General features: G+C 41.8%; 1 protein-coding gene across 1 annotated transcript in view; it reads right to left on the bottom strand.

Moving 5' to 3' along the window:
- Nucleotides 1-6,094: 6,094 nt before the first annotated feature.
- The window catches only part of LOC115145808 (guanylate cyclase soluble subunit beta-1-like), a 60,205-nt gene continuing 50,318 nt past the window's right edge, over nucleotides 6,095-15,981 (bottom strand). The window contains exons 12-13 of the mRNA XM_029687352.2: nucleotides 9,355-9,509; nucleotides 6,095-9,126 (exon numbers count right to left, since the gene is read on the bottom strand). Coding sequence (XP_029543212.1) covers nucleotides 8,994-9,126; nucleotides 9,355-9,509 — 288 coding nt within the window. The 3' untranslated portion in view covers nucleotides 6,095-8,993. The remainder of the gene's footprint in view (nucleotides 9,127-9,354; nucleotides 9,510-15,981) is intronic.

Below are 15,981 nucleotides of genomic sequence, written 5' to 3'. Positions count from 1 at the left end.
ACGTAGATGTGGGAGGTTAATCATTAACAGCATTATACTCAGTAGTAGTGATAGGCATCAATATGGAAAGGCCATATTGATTATGTGTAAATCATTTTAATAATGATTTCGATATCAAGCATCCAATTGCATTTGAGCGCGACACATAAAAAGCTCAGAAGAAAGGCCAAGAGTACGCCACGTAGTCTAAGCTTGAATAAATAAGTCACACTAGCAAGAACAGCGTGCTGGTTTTTATTTTCTTTGAAGTTATCGAATTATTCCCATGAAAACCTGCAACGAGATAACTCAGAAGTGTGAGTGCTTTTATAAATTGTGAATCACAGCACATTAAAAGGGAATTGAAACATTGAAACATAATAATACTTCATATGAATGTTTGTAAAGCTGATAAATGTGCACATCTGGTTTAAAACATTTTACTATTTTTTTATTTAATTTAGTTGCTTATTGACATATATCAGTTACAGGAGATGGTGAATGGAGAAAATACTAAGACCGATCCGATTGCGCTTTTTCAACAATGCACAATTTGAAAGGTAATTTCCGATTGAGCCAACATATGCAGAATTGACAGTGAATTTTGTCTCTGCAAACGCGGGAACGTTGCCTTAAAGGTTAATTGTTGACAAGGAAAGATCGGATTAAATCATGGCCTGAGTTACACTATAAAAGTATAATATCTGCCATCCTATTTGGTGTTGCTTATCTAAAGGCTAAGCAATATGACAGACTGAGAGACCCCTCGGGTTATCTTTGGTGCTGATGGATAACACCAGAGACTCAACTTCAGGGTCACAACCTGAGTCACACATCAGGAGGGCAAAAATATGTGACTCATTTCATAAAGGCCTCCCTGTGCATTCGGAAAGTATTCAGACCCTTTGAAAGGTACATGACTTCCTCATCAATCTACACACAATAACCCGTAATAACAAAGCGAAATAAGTATTTATTTAAAAAATTGCACCGAAAAAAAATAAAATAAAAAAATAACTTAATTACATAAGTTCAGACCCTTTACTGTGAGACTCAAAATTGAGCTCAGGTACATCCTGTTTCCACCGATCAACCTTGAAATGTTTCTACAGCTTGATTGGAGTCCACCTGTGGTAAATTCAATTGATTGGACATTGGATTTGGAAAGGGACACACCTGTCTATATAAGATCTCACAGTTGACAGTGCATGTCAGAGCAAAAAACAAGCCATGAGGTCGAAGGAATTGTCTGTAGAGTTCCGAGACAGGATTGTGTCGAGATCTGGGGAAGGGTACCAAAAAATGTCTTCAGCATTGAAGGATCCCAAACACACAGTGGCCTCCTTCATTCTTACATTTACATTTTACATTTACATTTACATTTAAGTCATTTAGCAGACGCTCTTATCCAGAGCGACTTACAAATTGGTGCTTTCACCTTATGACATCCAGTGGAACAGCCACTTTACAATAGTGCATCTAGGTCTTTTAAGGGGGGTGAGAAGGATTACTTTATCCTATCCTAGGTATTCCTTAAAGAGGTGGGGTTTCAGGTGTCTCCGGAAGGTGGTGATTGACTCCGCTGTCCTGGCGTCGTGAGGGAGTTTGTTCCACCATTGGGGGGCCAGAGCAGCGAACAGTTTTGACTGGGCTGAGCGGGAACTGTACTTCCTCAGTGGTAGGGAGGCGAGCAGGCCAGAGGTGGATGAACGCAGTGCCCTTGTTTGGGTGTAGGGCCTGATCAGAGCCTGGAGGTACTGAGGTGCCGTTCCCCTCACAGCTCCGTAGGCAAGCACCATGGTCTTGTAGCGGATGCGAGCTTCAACTGGAAGCCAGTGGAGAGAGCGGAGGAGCGGGGTGACGTGAGAGAACTTGGGAAGGTTGAACACCAGACGGGCTGCGGCGTTCTGGATGAGTTGTAGGGGTTTAATGGCACAGGCAGGGAGCCCAGCCAACAGTGAGTTGCAGTAATCCAGACGGGAGATGACAAGTGCCTGGATTAGGACCTGCGCCGCTTCCTGTGTGAGGCAGGGTCGTACTCTGCGGATGTTGTAGAGCATGAACCTACAGGAACGGGCCACCGCCTTGATGTTATTTGAGAACGACAGGGTGTTGTCCAGGATCACGCCAAGGTTCTTAGCGCTCTGGGACGAGGACACAATGGAGTTGTCAACCGTGATGGCGAGATCATGGAACGGGCAGTCCTTCCCCGGGAGGAAGAGCAGCTCCGTCTTGCCGAGGTTCAGCTTGAGGTGATGATCCGTCATCCACACTGATATGTCTGCCAGACATGCAGAGATGCGATTCGCCACCTGGTCGTCAGAAGGGGGAAAGGAGAAGATTAATTGTGTGTCGTCTGCATAGCAATGATAGGAGAGACCATGTGAGGTTATGACAGAGCCAAGTGACTTGGTGTATAGCGAGAATAGGAGAGGGCCTAGAACAGAGCCCTGGGGACACCAGTGGTGAGAGCACGTGGTGAGGAGACGGATTCTCGCCACGCCACCTGGTAGGAGCGACCTGTCAGGTAGGACGCAATCCAAGCGTGGGCCGCGCCGGAGATGCCCAACTCGGAGAGGGTGGAGAGGAGGATCTGATGGTTCACAGTATCGAAGGCAGCCGATAGGTCTAGAAGGATGAGAGCAGAGGAGAGAGAGTTAGCTTTAGCAGTGCGGAGCGCCTCCGTGATACAGAGAAGAGCAGTCTCAGTTGAATGACTAGTCTTGAAACCTGACTGATTTGGATCAAGAAGGTCATTCTGAGAGAGATAGCGGGAGAGCTGGCCAAGGACGGCACGTTCAAGAGTTTTGGAGAGAAAAGAAAGAAGGGATACTGGTCTTAAATGGAAGAAGTTTGGAACCACTAAGACTCTTCCTAGAGCTAGCTGCTCTAGGAAGTGAGAAATCGGGGGAGAAGGGCCTTGGTCAGGGAGGTGACATTCTGACAGAGCTTCAGAGTTCCTCTGTGGAGATGGAAGAACCTTCCAGAAGGACAACCATCTCTGCAGCACTCAACAAATCAGGTCTTTATAGTAGAGTGGCCAGACGGAAGCCACTCCTCAGTAAAAGGCACATGACAGCCCACTTGGAACTTGGCAAAAGGCACCTAAAGGACTCTCAGACCATGAGAAACAAGATTCTCTGGTCTGATGAAACCAAGACTGAACTCTTTGGCCAGAATGCCAAGTGTCACGTCTGGAGTAAACCTGGCACCATCCCTACGGTGAAGCATGGTGGTGGTAGCATCATGCAGTGGGGATGTTTTTCAGCCGCAGGGACTAGGAGACTAGTCAGGATCGAGGGAAAGATGAACGGAGCAAAGTACAAAGAGATCCTTGATGAAAACCTGCTCCAGAGCGCTCAGGACCTCAGACTGGGGTGATGATTTACCTTCCAACAGGACAATGACCCTAAGCACACAGCCAAGACAATGCAGGAGTGGCTTCTGGACAAGTCTCTGAATGTCCTTGAGTGGCCCAGCGAGAGCCTGGACTTGAACCCAAATAAACATCTCTGGAGAGACCTGAAAATAGCTGTGCAGTGACGCTCCCTCATTCCGACCTGACAGAGCTTGAGAGGGTCTGCAGAGAAGATTGGGAGAAACTTCACATATACAGGTGTGCCAAGATTGTAGAATAAGGTTAAAACGTAACAAAAGGGGTCTAAATACTTTCCGAATGCACTGTACCAGGGAAGTTCATACACACTTCAAAGTGATACAAAGAAGTCATTATACTAATGCCAAACTGGCTAAATTCTACTCCCAAGTTGACCCCTTAATGTGGAAGATGCCAGCATACTGCTGCAACTCATGAACATATATTTTGGTTTGCACATACAGCAGACTATTTGGATGGTATTTTTTATGCACTATCCCATATAACACAGGCATTTACTGTATAAATCATGACCCACTGATAGCTATCTTTGGGACAATTCTGGTAGTTCAGGAATAGAAAAGGCAGAATCAAATGCCTGGGATATGTGTGTCTGATTGCCAGAAACATGGAACACCGGAAAAGGCGAAACCCACCATCTTACAGTCAATGGGTTAATAGCATGTTACAAAGTCTCACTTTGGAGATAATCAACTGCACAATAGGCAAATCCACATCCTCATAATTGTTTTGATCATTTTGGGAATTTGTGTGTATTGTTAGGTATTACTGCACTTGTAACGATGTACGCTGAGAGTCGGGAAGCAAGTTCAGGGAGTGAATACATTTCATTAATAAATGAACAAAACAAGAGACACAAACAACGCACCGACATGAAACAGGAACAATGACGACTGGGGAAGAAACCAAAGGGAGTGACATATAAAGGGCAGGTAATCACGGAGGTGATGGATTCCAGGCGAGTGTCATTATGCGCGTAACACTGGTGACGTGTGCGCCCGAATGAGCAGCCTGGTGACCTAGAGGCCGGAGAGGGAGCACACGTGACAGCACTGTTGGAGCTAGAGACATAAGCATTTCACTACGCCCGCGATAACATCTGCCGAATGTGTGTACGTGACCAATAACATTTTATTTGATTTATTTTATAGGACATGGCAAGCTTTAATTTATGTTGTTGTCTGATTGATTACGTACCTGAGTTTTCATTTGTATTGACGTGTGTACACTATCGTTCAAAGGTTTGGGGTCACTTAGAAATGTCCTTCTTTTTGAAAGAAAAGCACATTTTCTGTCCATCAAATTGATCAGAAATACAGTGTAGACATTGTTAATGTTGTAATTGAGTATTTTAGCTGGAAACGGACAATTTTTTATGGAATATCTACATAGGCATACAGAGGCCCATTATCAGCAACCATCACTCCCTATTCCAATGGCACGTTGTGTTAGCTAATCCAAGCTGATCATTTTAAAAGGCTAATTGATCATTAGAAAACCCTTTTGTAATTATGTTAGCAATAAAACTGGCCTTCTTTAGACTAGTTGAGTATCTGGAGCATCAGCATTTGTGGGTTCGATTACAGGCTCAAAATGGCCAGAAACAAAGACCTTTCTTCTGAAACTCGTCAGTCTATTCTTGTTCTGAGAAATGAAGGCTATTCCATGCGAGAAATTGCCAAGAAACTGAAGATCTTTTACCACACTGTGTACTACTCCCTTCACAGAGCAGCGCAAACTGGCTCTAACCAGAATATAAAGAGGAGTGGGAGGCCCCGGTGCACAACTGAGCAAGAGGACAAGTACAGTTGAGTGTCTAGTTTGAGAAACAGACACCTCACAAATCCTCAACTGGCAGCCTCATTAAACAGTACCCGCAAAACACCGGTCTCAACGTCAACAGTGAAGAGGCGACTCCGGGATGCTGGCCTTGTAGGCAGAGTTCCTCGGTCCAGTGTCTGTGTTCTTTTGCCCCTCTTAATCTTTTATTTTTATTAGCCCGTCTGAGATATGGCTTTTTCTTTGCAACTCTGCCTAGAAGGCCATCCCAGAGTCGCCTCTTCACTGTTGAAGGTAGTGTAGATATTTGACCCTGCTGGTCATCTATGAGCATTTGAACATCTTGGCCATGTTCTGTTATAATCTCCACCCGGCACAGCCAGAAGAGGACAGGCCACCCCTTATAGCCTGGTTCCTCTCTAGGTTTCTTCCTAGGTTCTAGCCTTTCTAGGTAGCTTTTCCTAGCCACCGTGCTTCTAGACCTGCATTGCTTGCTGTTTGGGGTTTTAGGCTGGGTTTCTGTACAACACTTTGTGACATCAGCTGATGTAAGAAGGGCTTTATAAATACATTTGATTGAATGATTGAGATATCTATATGATGTGTACCTCAATACTGGGATAGGAAGAAACTAAAATCATTGAGGACCATTTGGGAAGGTGGGTGGGTGGGAGGGAGCGTAGGACACATGGTGCTAAACATTTATTTCCTTTGTGTACTCTGTTATTTCAACAGAACACAAATTAAAGCTATGGAGCCTTGCCAAGGCTCTGATCTGTCAGTATCAACAGTTCTACAACTGGCCACTTGAGAGCGCATTAACCAAGAATGACTTCCTCTGCTTCTGCAAGGTTGACTATTTCAGTTGCAAACAGTGACTTTGTTCAAAATGCGTGAACTGTTTTCTAATTCCTCTGCTCAAATAAACAATACCACAGCTCTGGTAGCCTCTTTTTATTCAACAAAAATCATAAATGAAACAAACAGTGAATTAATTTGTGTAAAAACAATAGTCTTCTCCTGCACAATAGTATCCACGTTGTGACGCACTTTCACATTAACAAGATTTTTTGGGTGAGTGTTGTTCAAAATAAATGTTACACTTACAGAACAACATATTGACAGTGTTAGTGAAGCTACTCTGAAAATAGACAGTAGTTTACCAAGCTACCAATTACTTCACACTGGAAGAAGTTAAGCTACACTAAATCTACCCTTGAGAAAAATCTAGGAGCACACATCTAGCACAAATCTAGTACTTAACTTTTATTTTTAACGAGGCAAGTCAGATAAGAACAAATTCTTATTTACAATGATGGCCTACCCCAGCCAAACCCGAGCCAATTGTGCGCCGCCTATGGGACTCCCAATCACAGCCAGTTGTGGCACAGCCTGGAATCAAACCAAGGTCTGTAATGAAGCCTCTAGCACTGAGATGCAGTGCCTTAGACCGTTGCGCCACTCGGGAGCTCAAGTCACTTTGAAAAAGTAGTTTTCTACATCCAAATCGTGAAAATTACGATACGCAAGTCTGAAATGTCATAGATTACAAATTGCAAAAACAGATCACATTGGGGTCATATGTTAACAGAGTATGTAATTTAGCCTATTAAACACAAAAACTATGTTTCAAGTGAGAATTAGGCAGGTCTGAGGTCCGAAAAAGAAAGTAAATGTTTGCCTACCTCCCCCATATTTTATTTTATTTTTGCAAAAAGAGTAGTGTTTACTTCTAGCAGTTAGCTACACCACTACATGGCAAAGAATGTCATTAACTACTGAAAACACTACCTAGATTTTAATTTAGTTCAACTACCACCAAGCTACTGCAAAATGTAGTTGAATTACTTGTTGAACTACATGTAGTTCACAACTACACTGCATATTGGTGTTAAAATGTATTTGGACGGTTAAGTGAAATATTTAATGTGTTTAATACATAATACCAAAAGTTCAGTGTGTCCTACAGAATATGGAATTCACAGCTGAGATTATGATTTGGCCTATACATTTTGGCCTATACATGTATGTTACACCACAAATGAAAATAACAAATACAATCAGTGCACAGATACAACATCAGTCAATAAATACATAGAAAACAGAATACTTTGAGTGTAAAATACTACTTCAAATGCTGGAATGGATAGAGAAAAAAAATACATGACATTGTATTTCAATACCTGCCCGTACCTACAGTATATCCATAAAAAAGGTTCTTCATCTGTGTCATATCACACTAAATTAAACCTATGAATGTACCTCATTTGTCACTTGAAACAAACATACAGTTGAAGTTGGAAGTTTACATACACCTTAGCCAAATGGATTTAAACTCAGTTTTTCACAATTCCTGACATTTAATCCTATTAAAAATCCCCTGTCTTAGGTCAGTTAGGATCACCACTTTATTTTAAGAATGTGAAATGTCAGAATAATAGTAGAGAGAATGATTTATTTCAGCTTTTATTTCTTTCATCACATTCCCAGTGGGTCAGAAGTTTACATACACTCAATTAGGTTTTGGTAGCATTGCCTTTAAATTGTTTAACAAGCTTCCCACAATAAAGTGGGTGAATTTTGGCCCATTCCTCCTAAGACGGACAGAGCTGGTGTAACTGAGTCAGGTTTGTAGGCCTCCTTGCTCACACACGCTTTTTCTACAGGGTTGAGGTCAGGGCTTTGTGATGACCACTCCAATACCTTGACTTTGTTGTCCTTAAGCCATTTTGCCACAACTTTGGAAGTATGCTTGGGGTCATTGTCCATTTATAAGACCCATTTGTGACCACGCTTTAACTTTAACTGATGTCTTGAGATGTTGCTTCAATATATCCACATAATTTTCCTACCTCATGATGCCATTTAGTTTGTGAAGTACACCAGTCCCTCCTGCAGCAAAGCACCCCCACAACATGATGCTGCCACCCCGTGCTTCAGAGTTGGGATGGTGTTCATCGGCTTGCAAGCCTTCCCCTTTTTCCTCCAAACATAACGATAGTCATCTCTAGGAGACAGAATGTCTCATGGTGTTTATACTTGAGTACTATTGTTTGTACAGGCATTTGGAAATTGCTCCCAAGGATGAACCAGATTTGTGGATATCTACATTTTTTCTGATTGGCTGATTTATTTGGATTTTCCCATGATGTCAAGCAAAGAGGCACTGCGTTTGAAGGTAGGACTTGAAATACATCCACAGGTACACCTCCAATTGACTCAAATGATGTCAATTGGCCTATCAGAAGCTTATAAAGCCATCATTTTCTGGAATTTTCCAAGCTGTTTAAAGGCACAGTCAACGTAGTGTATGTCAACTTCTGACCCACTGGAATTGTGATACAGTGAATTATAAGTGAAATAATCTGTCTGTAAACAATTGTTGGAAAATTTACTTGTGTCATACACAAAGTAGATGTACTAACTGACTTGCCAAAACTATAGTTTGTTAACAAGAAATGTGTGGACTGGTTGAAAAACTAGTTTTAATTACTCCAACCTAAGTGTATGTAAACTTCCAACTTCAACTGTACATACCAACAATAAGAATAACTGTTGGTGAAGGAGAGAACAAGGTATATTTCTAGATGGTAAAATTGTTATGTCTTCAGCTTCTTGAAACTGACAAGTGACCCAGTGAGCAAAACTGTTCAGGTGTACGTCATGGTCCGGTTTTATGCTGATTGTAAAACGTTTTTTAACATCTCTTTTTAGCGACCAGAAAATGACATCTTCTTGACATTATCTGACATCTCTTCAACCCATAAAACCAAAGTAGAACCCCAAAATTACACCTTTATGCATTTTGCCCACTGGGGAAAGGGGAATGCTTTTATGATCAAGCTATGCTTTCAGTACTTTTGCGCGACAGAAAGTACACATTCATGGGCTCCTTCTTGCCTTTCATGGTGATGGGTCCTCGGTACTCCAAACAAAACTGGGGGTCAGCATTCTCTGCTGACTGCAAACACCTGAAATCAAAATGTATTTCCCACATTTTCACAGAATTCAACAATATGTTGTTCCCAAAGGCTGCTTCAAAAGAAGGTGTTTTTTCCCCCTTTAGCCCAACCCCCAAGACACACACATACAGGTGTCAGCAACAGTAATATAACATGCCATGCACAATCTTACAAAGGATGGTTCAGCACTTCACAGCAATGTCTCATTCATCTAAATAAAGCCGTTATTTTCCTTACCTGTAAGTATATTCTGAAATGTTGATTCTTCCCTTCTCTCCTGTGGTTTCTGTTCGACTGGTGAGGTTGACAGTATTTCCAAACAGGCAGTAGCGGGGCATCCTTTGACCTATGACCCCAGTTACCACCTCTCCTGTGTGGATCCCAATGGTTATCTAGGGAGAGAAGAGGATGCTCAAGAAAACAGGGTTTCCCATATAGAGCCACGGTCGAGTAAGTAACACTATGTGCAGGACAACAATCCTGTCCCCATGAGTAGGGCAGACGGATCACATATCTCAGCTGAATGACTGATCTCAGTGAGACTGAGGTTGAAGAAGATAATTCCTCGTCTCCCAAGGAGAAAGACTGAGTGAATGGAACATTGGAGTTGGTACCTGGTGAGCCAGAGTCTGCAACAGTGACCTCTCATTCCGAGAAAAATAAGGAAAATTGCTAAAAAAAATTAAGCTGGGAAAGTAGCTACTGAGACCAGTGACAATCATGACCCAATAGAAAATCTTGAGGTTAATAAGGGACCCCGAAGACAGCGCAACTCTTTGGGGAGTACAATAGAAGGCAGCCAAACATCAATGCTGGCCTTCATTCAAACAATCCGGAATCAACATACACCCAAGCGGCCCAGGGTACCAAGCTCCCCATCAGAGTCTGGAGTTAGGTCACCTGCAGATAAAAAGGTTGATATGGAGGATGTAGAGAAGTAGAGAAAAGTCCCGCTAATTAGCCATCCAGACCGAAATCATTGATGAAGGATTGAAATAATGTATATTTGAGCAACCTATATTATCTGGTTCAGAGAAGGACATTCTGTGTATGTGAGCATAACCTCTGTCACTAACATGGCTTTTTTTTTTGAAAACATTGTACTATGAAACTTTTTCAAACTGTTAATCGGGCTAAAATGCTCTGGGACCCTCGTTCCAAGCCTAGAGGAATATTGGGAGGTCTTCTGAATATTCGTAGAATTATTTCTAAGAGTGAACAGGTAAAACATTTATTGAACGACTCTAATCTAGATTTTTTTCTGTTTCTCTGAGACATGGCTGAAGAAATATTCTCCTATTTCTGACTTTAATGTCCCTGGACATTTCATATTCAGGAGGGACAGGGGAGAGGGCAGACAGGGTGGATTGCTTATGTATATGAAAGATAACTTTAAATGCAATCGTATCATATGGAAACATGCCAATGACATTGAATGTATGGGGCTGAATGTCTTCCTCGGGAATGTCTCTCACTATTATTGGATTATATCGACCATCAACATCTGATATCTTGTTTTAAGACCATCTAAATGCCATGCTTAAAGAATGTGATCATAAGAAGGAGATTATCTTCAAGAGCGATTTCAATATAAACTGGGGAAACAGAACTTGCAGGAAAAAACTCAGATCAGATTATTTCAACCTGACTCAAACTGGCTAAAAGATTTTCAACCAAGGTCACAGTTATCACTCCCATAGATAATAATAAACCAATATTCAGAATTCCCGAAATGTCAGCGTCAGCAGTGGACAGTATTATTAGCTTCTTCAGGAGCTCTAGAACAAAATATGTATTTGGTCTAGACAATGTATTCCTGAAGAGACAAAAATATTCTCTGATTGCCCCCAATGTACATCTAGTTAATCTGTCCATCAAATATGGGTTCTTCCCCAATGCGTGGAAGTCTGCTGCAGTGACACCTGTTTTAAAAGCTGGTGACCCAACACTGGTGGAAAATTACAGACCTATAAGCATTCTTCCAGTGCTATCAAAAGTAGCTGAAAGATGGATGGCTGGTCATCTGACTGATCACCTCATTCAGGGCAACTCCATACATCAAATGCAATTTGGATTCAGAACTAACCATTCTACTGAAACAGCCAATTGCTATTTTATGGAGTGCATTAAATCTAAACTGGACATAGGTGGTGAAGTCAGTGCAGTCTTTTTGGATCTTAAAAGGGCCTTTGATACTGTGAATCATGAGGTCCTCCTATCCAAACTATCCTCCCTTAATGTGTCCACCTGAAGTCATTGGTTGGATGTATTCCCATCTGACAAACAAAGTCAAAGGGTTCGTTTGGGGGACACTTAGTCGGACTCTCTTTACTATAACATTGGGGTCCCACAAGGGTCAATATTAGGCCCCCTTCTGTTTACCATCTATCTCCCACTTGCTTGCCCACAAGTTAACATGCAGATGTATGCAGACAATACAGTTCTGTATGTATACTCAAAAAATAAACAATTGGTTGTTAACAAGTTAACTGAAGCTATGGTACATGTTTCTAAATGGATGACTAATTCTTGCCTCCATTTAAATATCGACAAGTTTGTATGTTTGTATGTACTTCTCTAAGAAATCCATTGATTCTTCCCAATGAGCTGTTCTTGTTAATGGGGATGATTCGTTCTGCACGCATAGAAGCAGCTAAAAACAACGCTACGGTGCAGGTCTTTCAGTGCAGTTATTTCTTGTCACACTTCAGCCTCTGAAAATATTTGTTTTTTCACAACATAAATGTTTTCAATATATTAATTCAAGAAAAGTCACGCCTTGGGAGTTTTATTGAATACTTAGTTGTTAGCTATCTGTCTAGTTTTGCATGGGAACGCAATTCAAGGGCAGAATAACGGTTAGGTTTGGATTATCCAACTTTAGGTTTATAAGACCTTTCCTTCCTCTGGAGGCCACCAAACTATATATGCATGCTATGATCTTCTCACATCTGAGATATTGCCTCACATGCTGGTCACAAGCAGGAGCTACTAGTCTGAAACCAATTTAATCATTCCACAAACAAACACTTAATAATTTTGATAAGAAACCAAACAGTTACCTCCATTGTCATATAATTTATAAACATCATTTATTTAGTCTGGATAGCTTTAGACGCAAACCTGGTCTTTAAGATCCTGTATGGTCTTGCTCCATTCTTAAAGGTGACATCAGTAATTAACAGAACATAACATTCCTTCTCTTATACAATCAGAGTTACTTTTACCAAACCACATCATTTCCCAGAACTCGTTGTAGTTATTTTGCATCTTTTGATTTGAAGAGTTCATTTTTGTTTGTTTGTTTATAAGTCCAGTCTGTCTGGTGGACGGTGCCTTCGTTCTGGGTAGCGCCTAGGATTGTCTGGAGGCTCCTGAACATCCTCAGTGTGTGCTTGATCCATTATAGCTTCTGCTATAGCAGCACCTTCATCAACACGTTCCCTTCTTTCAGCCTGGGGTCTCTTTACTGCCCCACCATCCTCTACAGTTCCCTATGTGTCACTCTCAGGAGCTCTCTGTGCCTGTTCTCTCTCGATTGTTGTGCTGTTTTCTGTGGAATGCATTTGGTTAATGTGACGCCGCCACATTATGTCTGGGCTCACTTGAACCTGGTAAGGTCTGGGTCCCATTCTGTAGTCTCGCACCATCACTTCCTGTCCTGTTTGGAGATGGCGCTCCCGGCCACGGGAGAGCATCTTGGCTTGTTTGTTCGGCACTTCATTGCGCCTGTTTGACTTCATGATGTCCAGCTGTGTGGGGAGAGGCCTCCCGAACATCAGTGCGGCTGGACTTTCATTTGTCGTGGCATGTGGGGTATTTTGGTAGGAGGCCAGGTACTTGGCCAGTTTTGTTTGCAAAGTCCCTTCGTCTCGTTTTGCTGCACGGAGTCCTTGCTTTAGGGTTTGCACAAAGCGTTCTGCCAGCCCATTGGTGGCAGGGTGGTACGGAGCTGAGGTTGAGTGTTTGATTCCATTTACTGACATGAATCTTGTTAACTCATCACTTACAAAAGCTTGTTCGTTGTCACTTACCAGCTGCAGTGGCAATTCGAAGCGTGCAAACGTAGTTCTGAGACACTCTATCATCTGAGCTGAGTTGGAGGAGTCAGTGCAAAACACCTCTGGCCATTTGGAATGGGCATCAACTATAAACAGGAACACGTGCTTTTCAAAAGGACCAGCGTAGTCCACATGAATTCTCTGCCATGGCTCTGTGGGCCATTCCCATGGGTGGACTGGGACAGGAGCAGGCATGTGAAGGGTTTCCAAACATCCGCTACAGTTCTTCACCATGTTTTCTATCTGTTGGTCCAGACCGGGCTACTAGAGTTGGCTCATTGCGAGCAGCTTCATTTTGACAATTCCAACATGACCTTCATGTAGTTGCTGCAAAACCTGATGTTGGCATTTCTGGGGTATCATGACTCTCATTCCCCACATCAAACATCCTTGGTACGTTGTAATTTAGTTTCTCCGCTGGAAATACGGAGTCAGCTCCTTTCTGCCAGTAGCTGGCCATCCTGACATGGTGTAAGTGTACACTTTTGACAAGGTCACATCTTTCCTTGTCTCCTGTTTGATAACTGTGCTTGTGACCGGTAGTGCCTCGAGCTGAGCGGTATGGAAAATGTCCATTGCATCCACACTCCTTTGTCTCCCTCTTGTACACGGCAGTCTGGATAATCCATCTGCATTTGTGTGGAGGGACGACAGCTTAAACTCAATGTCATACATATGACTACCTGCCTGTGTCCCAGCATCTGTTTTAAGTCTGTCTAATAAAGTATGAAACATACTAAAGGTAGAGCGGGATTCCCATAATATTGGCACATGCTGAACAGTGTACATGAATCTATTGACCACATCAAGCTGTTTAGACTTTTCAGTGGCTGATCACCTGCCATGTAATAACCCAGTATGCATCAGATAATTCACACAACATTCCTACCATCATAACTTCCATATAGCTAACCATTTTGGAGCCGACTGTCTATAGTAAAGGTACTGTATACATACGAGGCCGAAACACCCACCATGACATTTACATCTTTGTAACCAAATGTTAAGCCAATGTTAAACAATAGACAGGGTTGATGTGTTCCACAAAGACATGGATAAACACCAGAGACGAGATGACTAGTCCTTGGTCATGGAATGTTTAACAATGTATCTGCTGCAGTGTTGTTGTTTTTAACATCTCTGCAATGTGTCTAAATGTGATCAGGTTGAACAACTGTGAACATGTTTTTGGCACATTAGTTTGGAGGTGTTACAAGGTCAAGCTTTCTCAGGATCTTTATAGTTCTCCACAGCTCTATGGGACTCAGGGCCAGGCTACCACATCTGGGGCCTCGGGGCACCTACTTTTAGTGGGCAAATGTTTTTTGAGGGAGGAGCTAATTCTACACACTTGCTATGATGCAGAGAATAATTTGTAGTTGTATAGCTAATGTCATTCTATACATATTCTGCAGTTTTAAAAGATAATTTCCTGCAATTCCAGACATTTTGCCATGGCTAATGACGTGTTCTAATGCTCTCTGGGGGGGCCCCGACTTCCAGGGGCCCTAAACTGATGTGTTCAAATGCTATCTGCCCTGCGTGCCCGTTAGGTCATCCGGCCCTGATGGGACTGTGCCCATAGAATTAGGAATTGCGTGTGTTAGTCAATTTGCCATGGTCTGAGTATATTAGTATATTTATATGGCTGTGCCAGCCCCTTCCACCCCTTATTGCGCAAAGATCCATTTCATTTCACAAATAAGTCTTTACACTGTTTAAAAGTGGCACTGGCTCTGTGTGCCTATGCAGATGAGCTCATGAAAAGAGAGAACATGATAGATGATAAAAGTCTGATAAAAGTCTGCTGTTTAACATCAAAGTTACAACTCTTACAATGTCTTACGTTGACAGTGGCTTTTTTGAAGAAGAGTTGACAAATACTTGATGCTTAAAAATACTAGGGGGTAAAACAAATCATTCACTCATTTCTGAGACGGGACGATAAAATAGAGATGATTAAATAAGAGACAATATATCTCAATATTATTATAATTTGTTTAATGTAATATGACACATATTTCGTGAATGAAATATGATTATATTTCCTGGGTTTATAATTTGTGATATCAAGTATCTTGCCTTACCATTTACTTATCTCACGTTCTTATTAACAGGACTAACAAAACCAAACATAGACATGCATCTACAAACTTGCACATTTCCACATTACAACTGTAGCGCTGACAACTGTAGCTTGTTTCGGCCCGCTCTATTGGTTGCTTCACGCACTCTCGTGCTAGCCTACCTAGTCAGTGAGTCAGTTGAATGAGAAAGCAAACAGAAAACTGAAGAGAGAAGCACCAGATAAACAAATTATTTTAAACATTATCATCACGGTGAGCGAGTTATAAAGCATAGGATATGAAACACCAAGTTAAGCGGAGTGTAATGATATAATTGTTATTTTTATAATGTTTTTATAGTTTAATAAATGTATAAAATTACCATTAGCATAGACGCTAACGTCAGCTAAAGTTAGGGCCAGTCAAGACAGCCTGTCGTAGTCTTTTTTATTTATTTTGATTTAACTAGGCAAGTCAGTTAAGAACAAATTCTTATTTACAATGATGGCCTAGGAACAGTGGGTTAACTGCCTTGTTCAGGGGCAGAACGACAGATTTTTACCTTGTCAGCTCAGGGATTTGCTCAAGCAACCTTTCGGTTACTGGCCCAATGCTATAAGCACTAGGCTACCTGCCGTCATGGCGACAATTAATGTTCACACAGAGTGTAAATAAAGGGAAACATTGTAACTTGTTTTTAGGAATATGTGGAGAATTAAATGAAAATGTATTTATAA

The sequence above is a fragment of the Oncorhynchus nerka genome, linkage group LG18 (genome assembly GCF_034236695.1).
Source record: "Oncorhynchus nerka isolate Pitt River linkage group LG18, Oner_Uvic_2.0, whole genome shotgun sequence".
Lineage (NCBI taxonomy): Eukaryota > Metazoa > Chordata > Actinopteri > Salmoniformes > Salmonidae > Oncorhynchus > Oncorhynchus nerka.
This window is presented reverse-complemented; position numbering and strand designations above follow the sequence as displayed.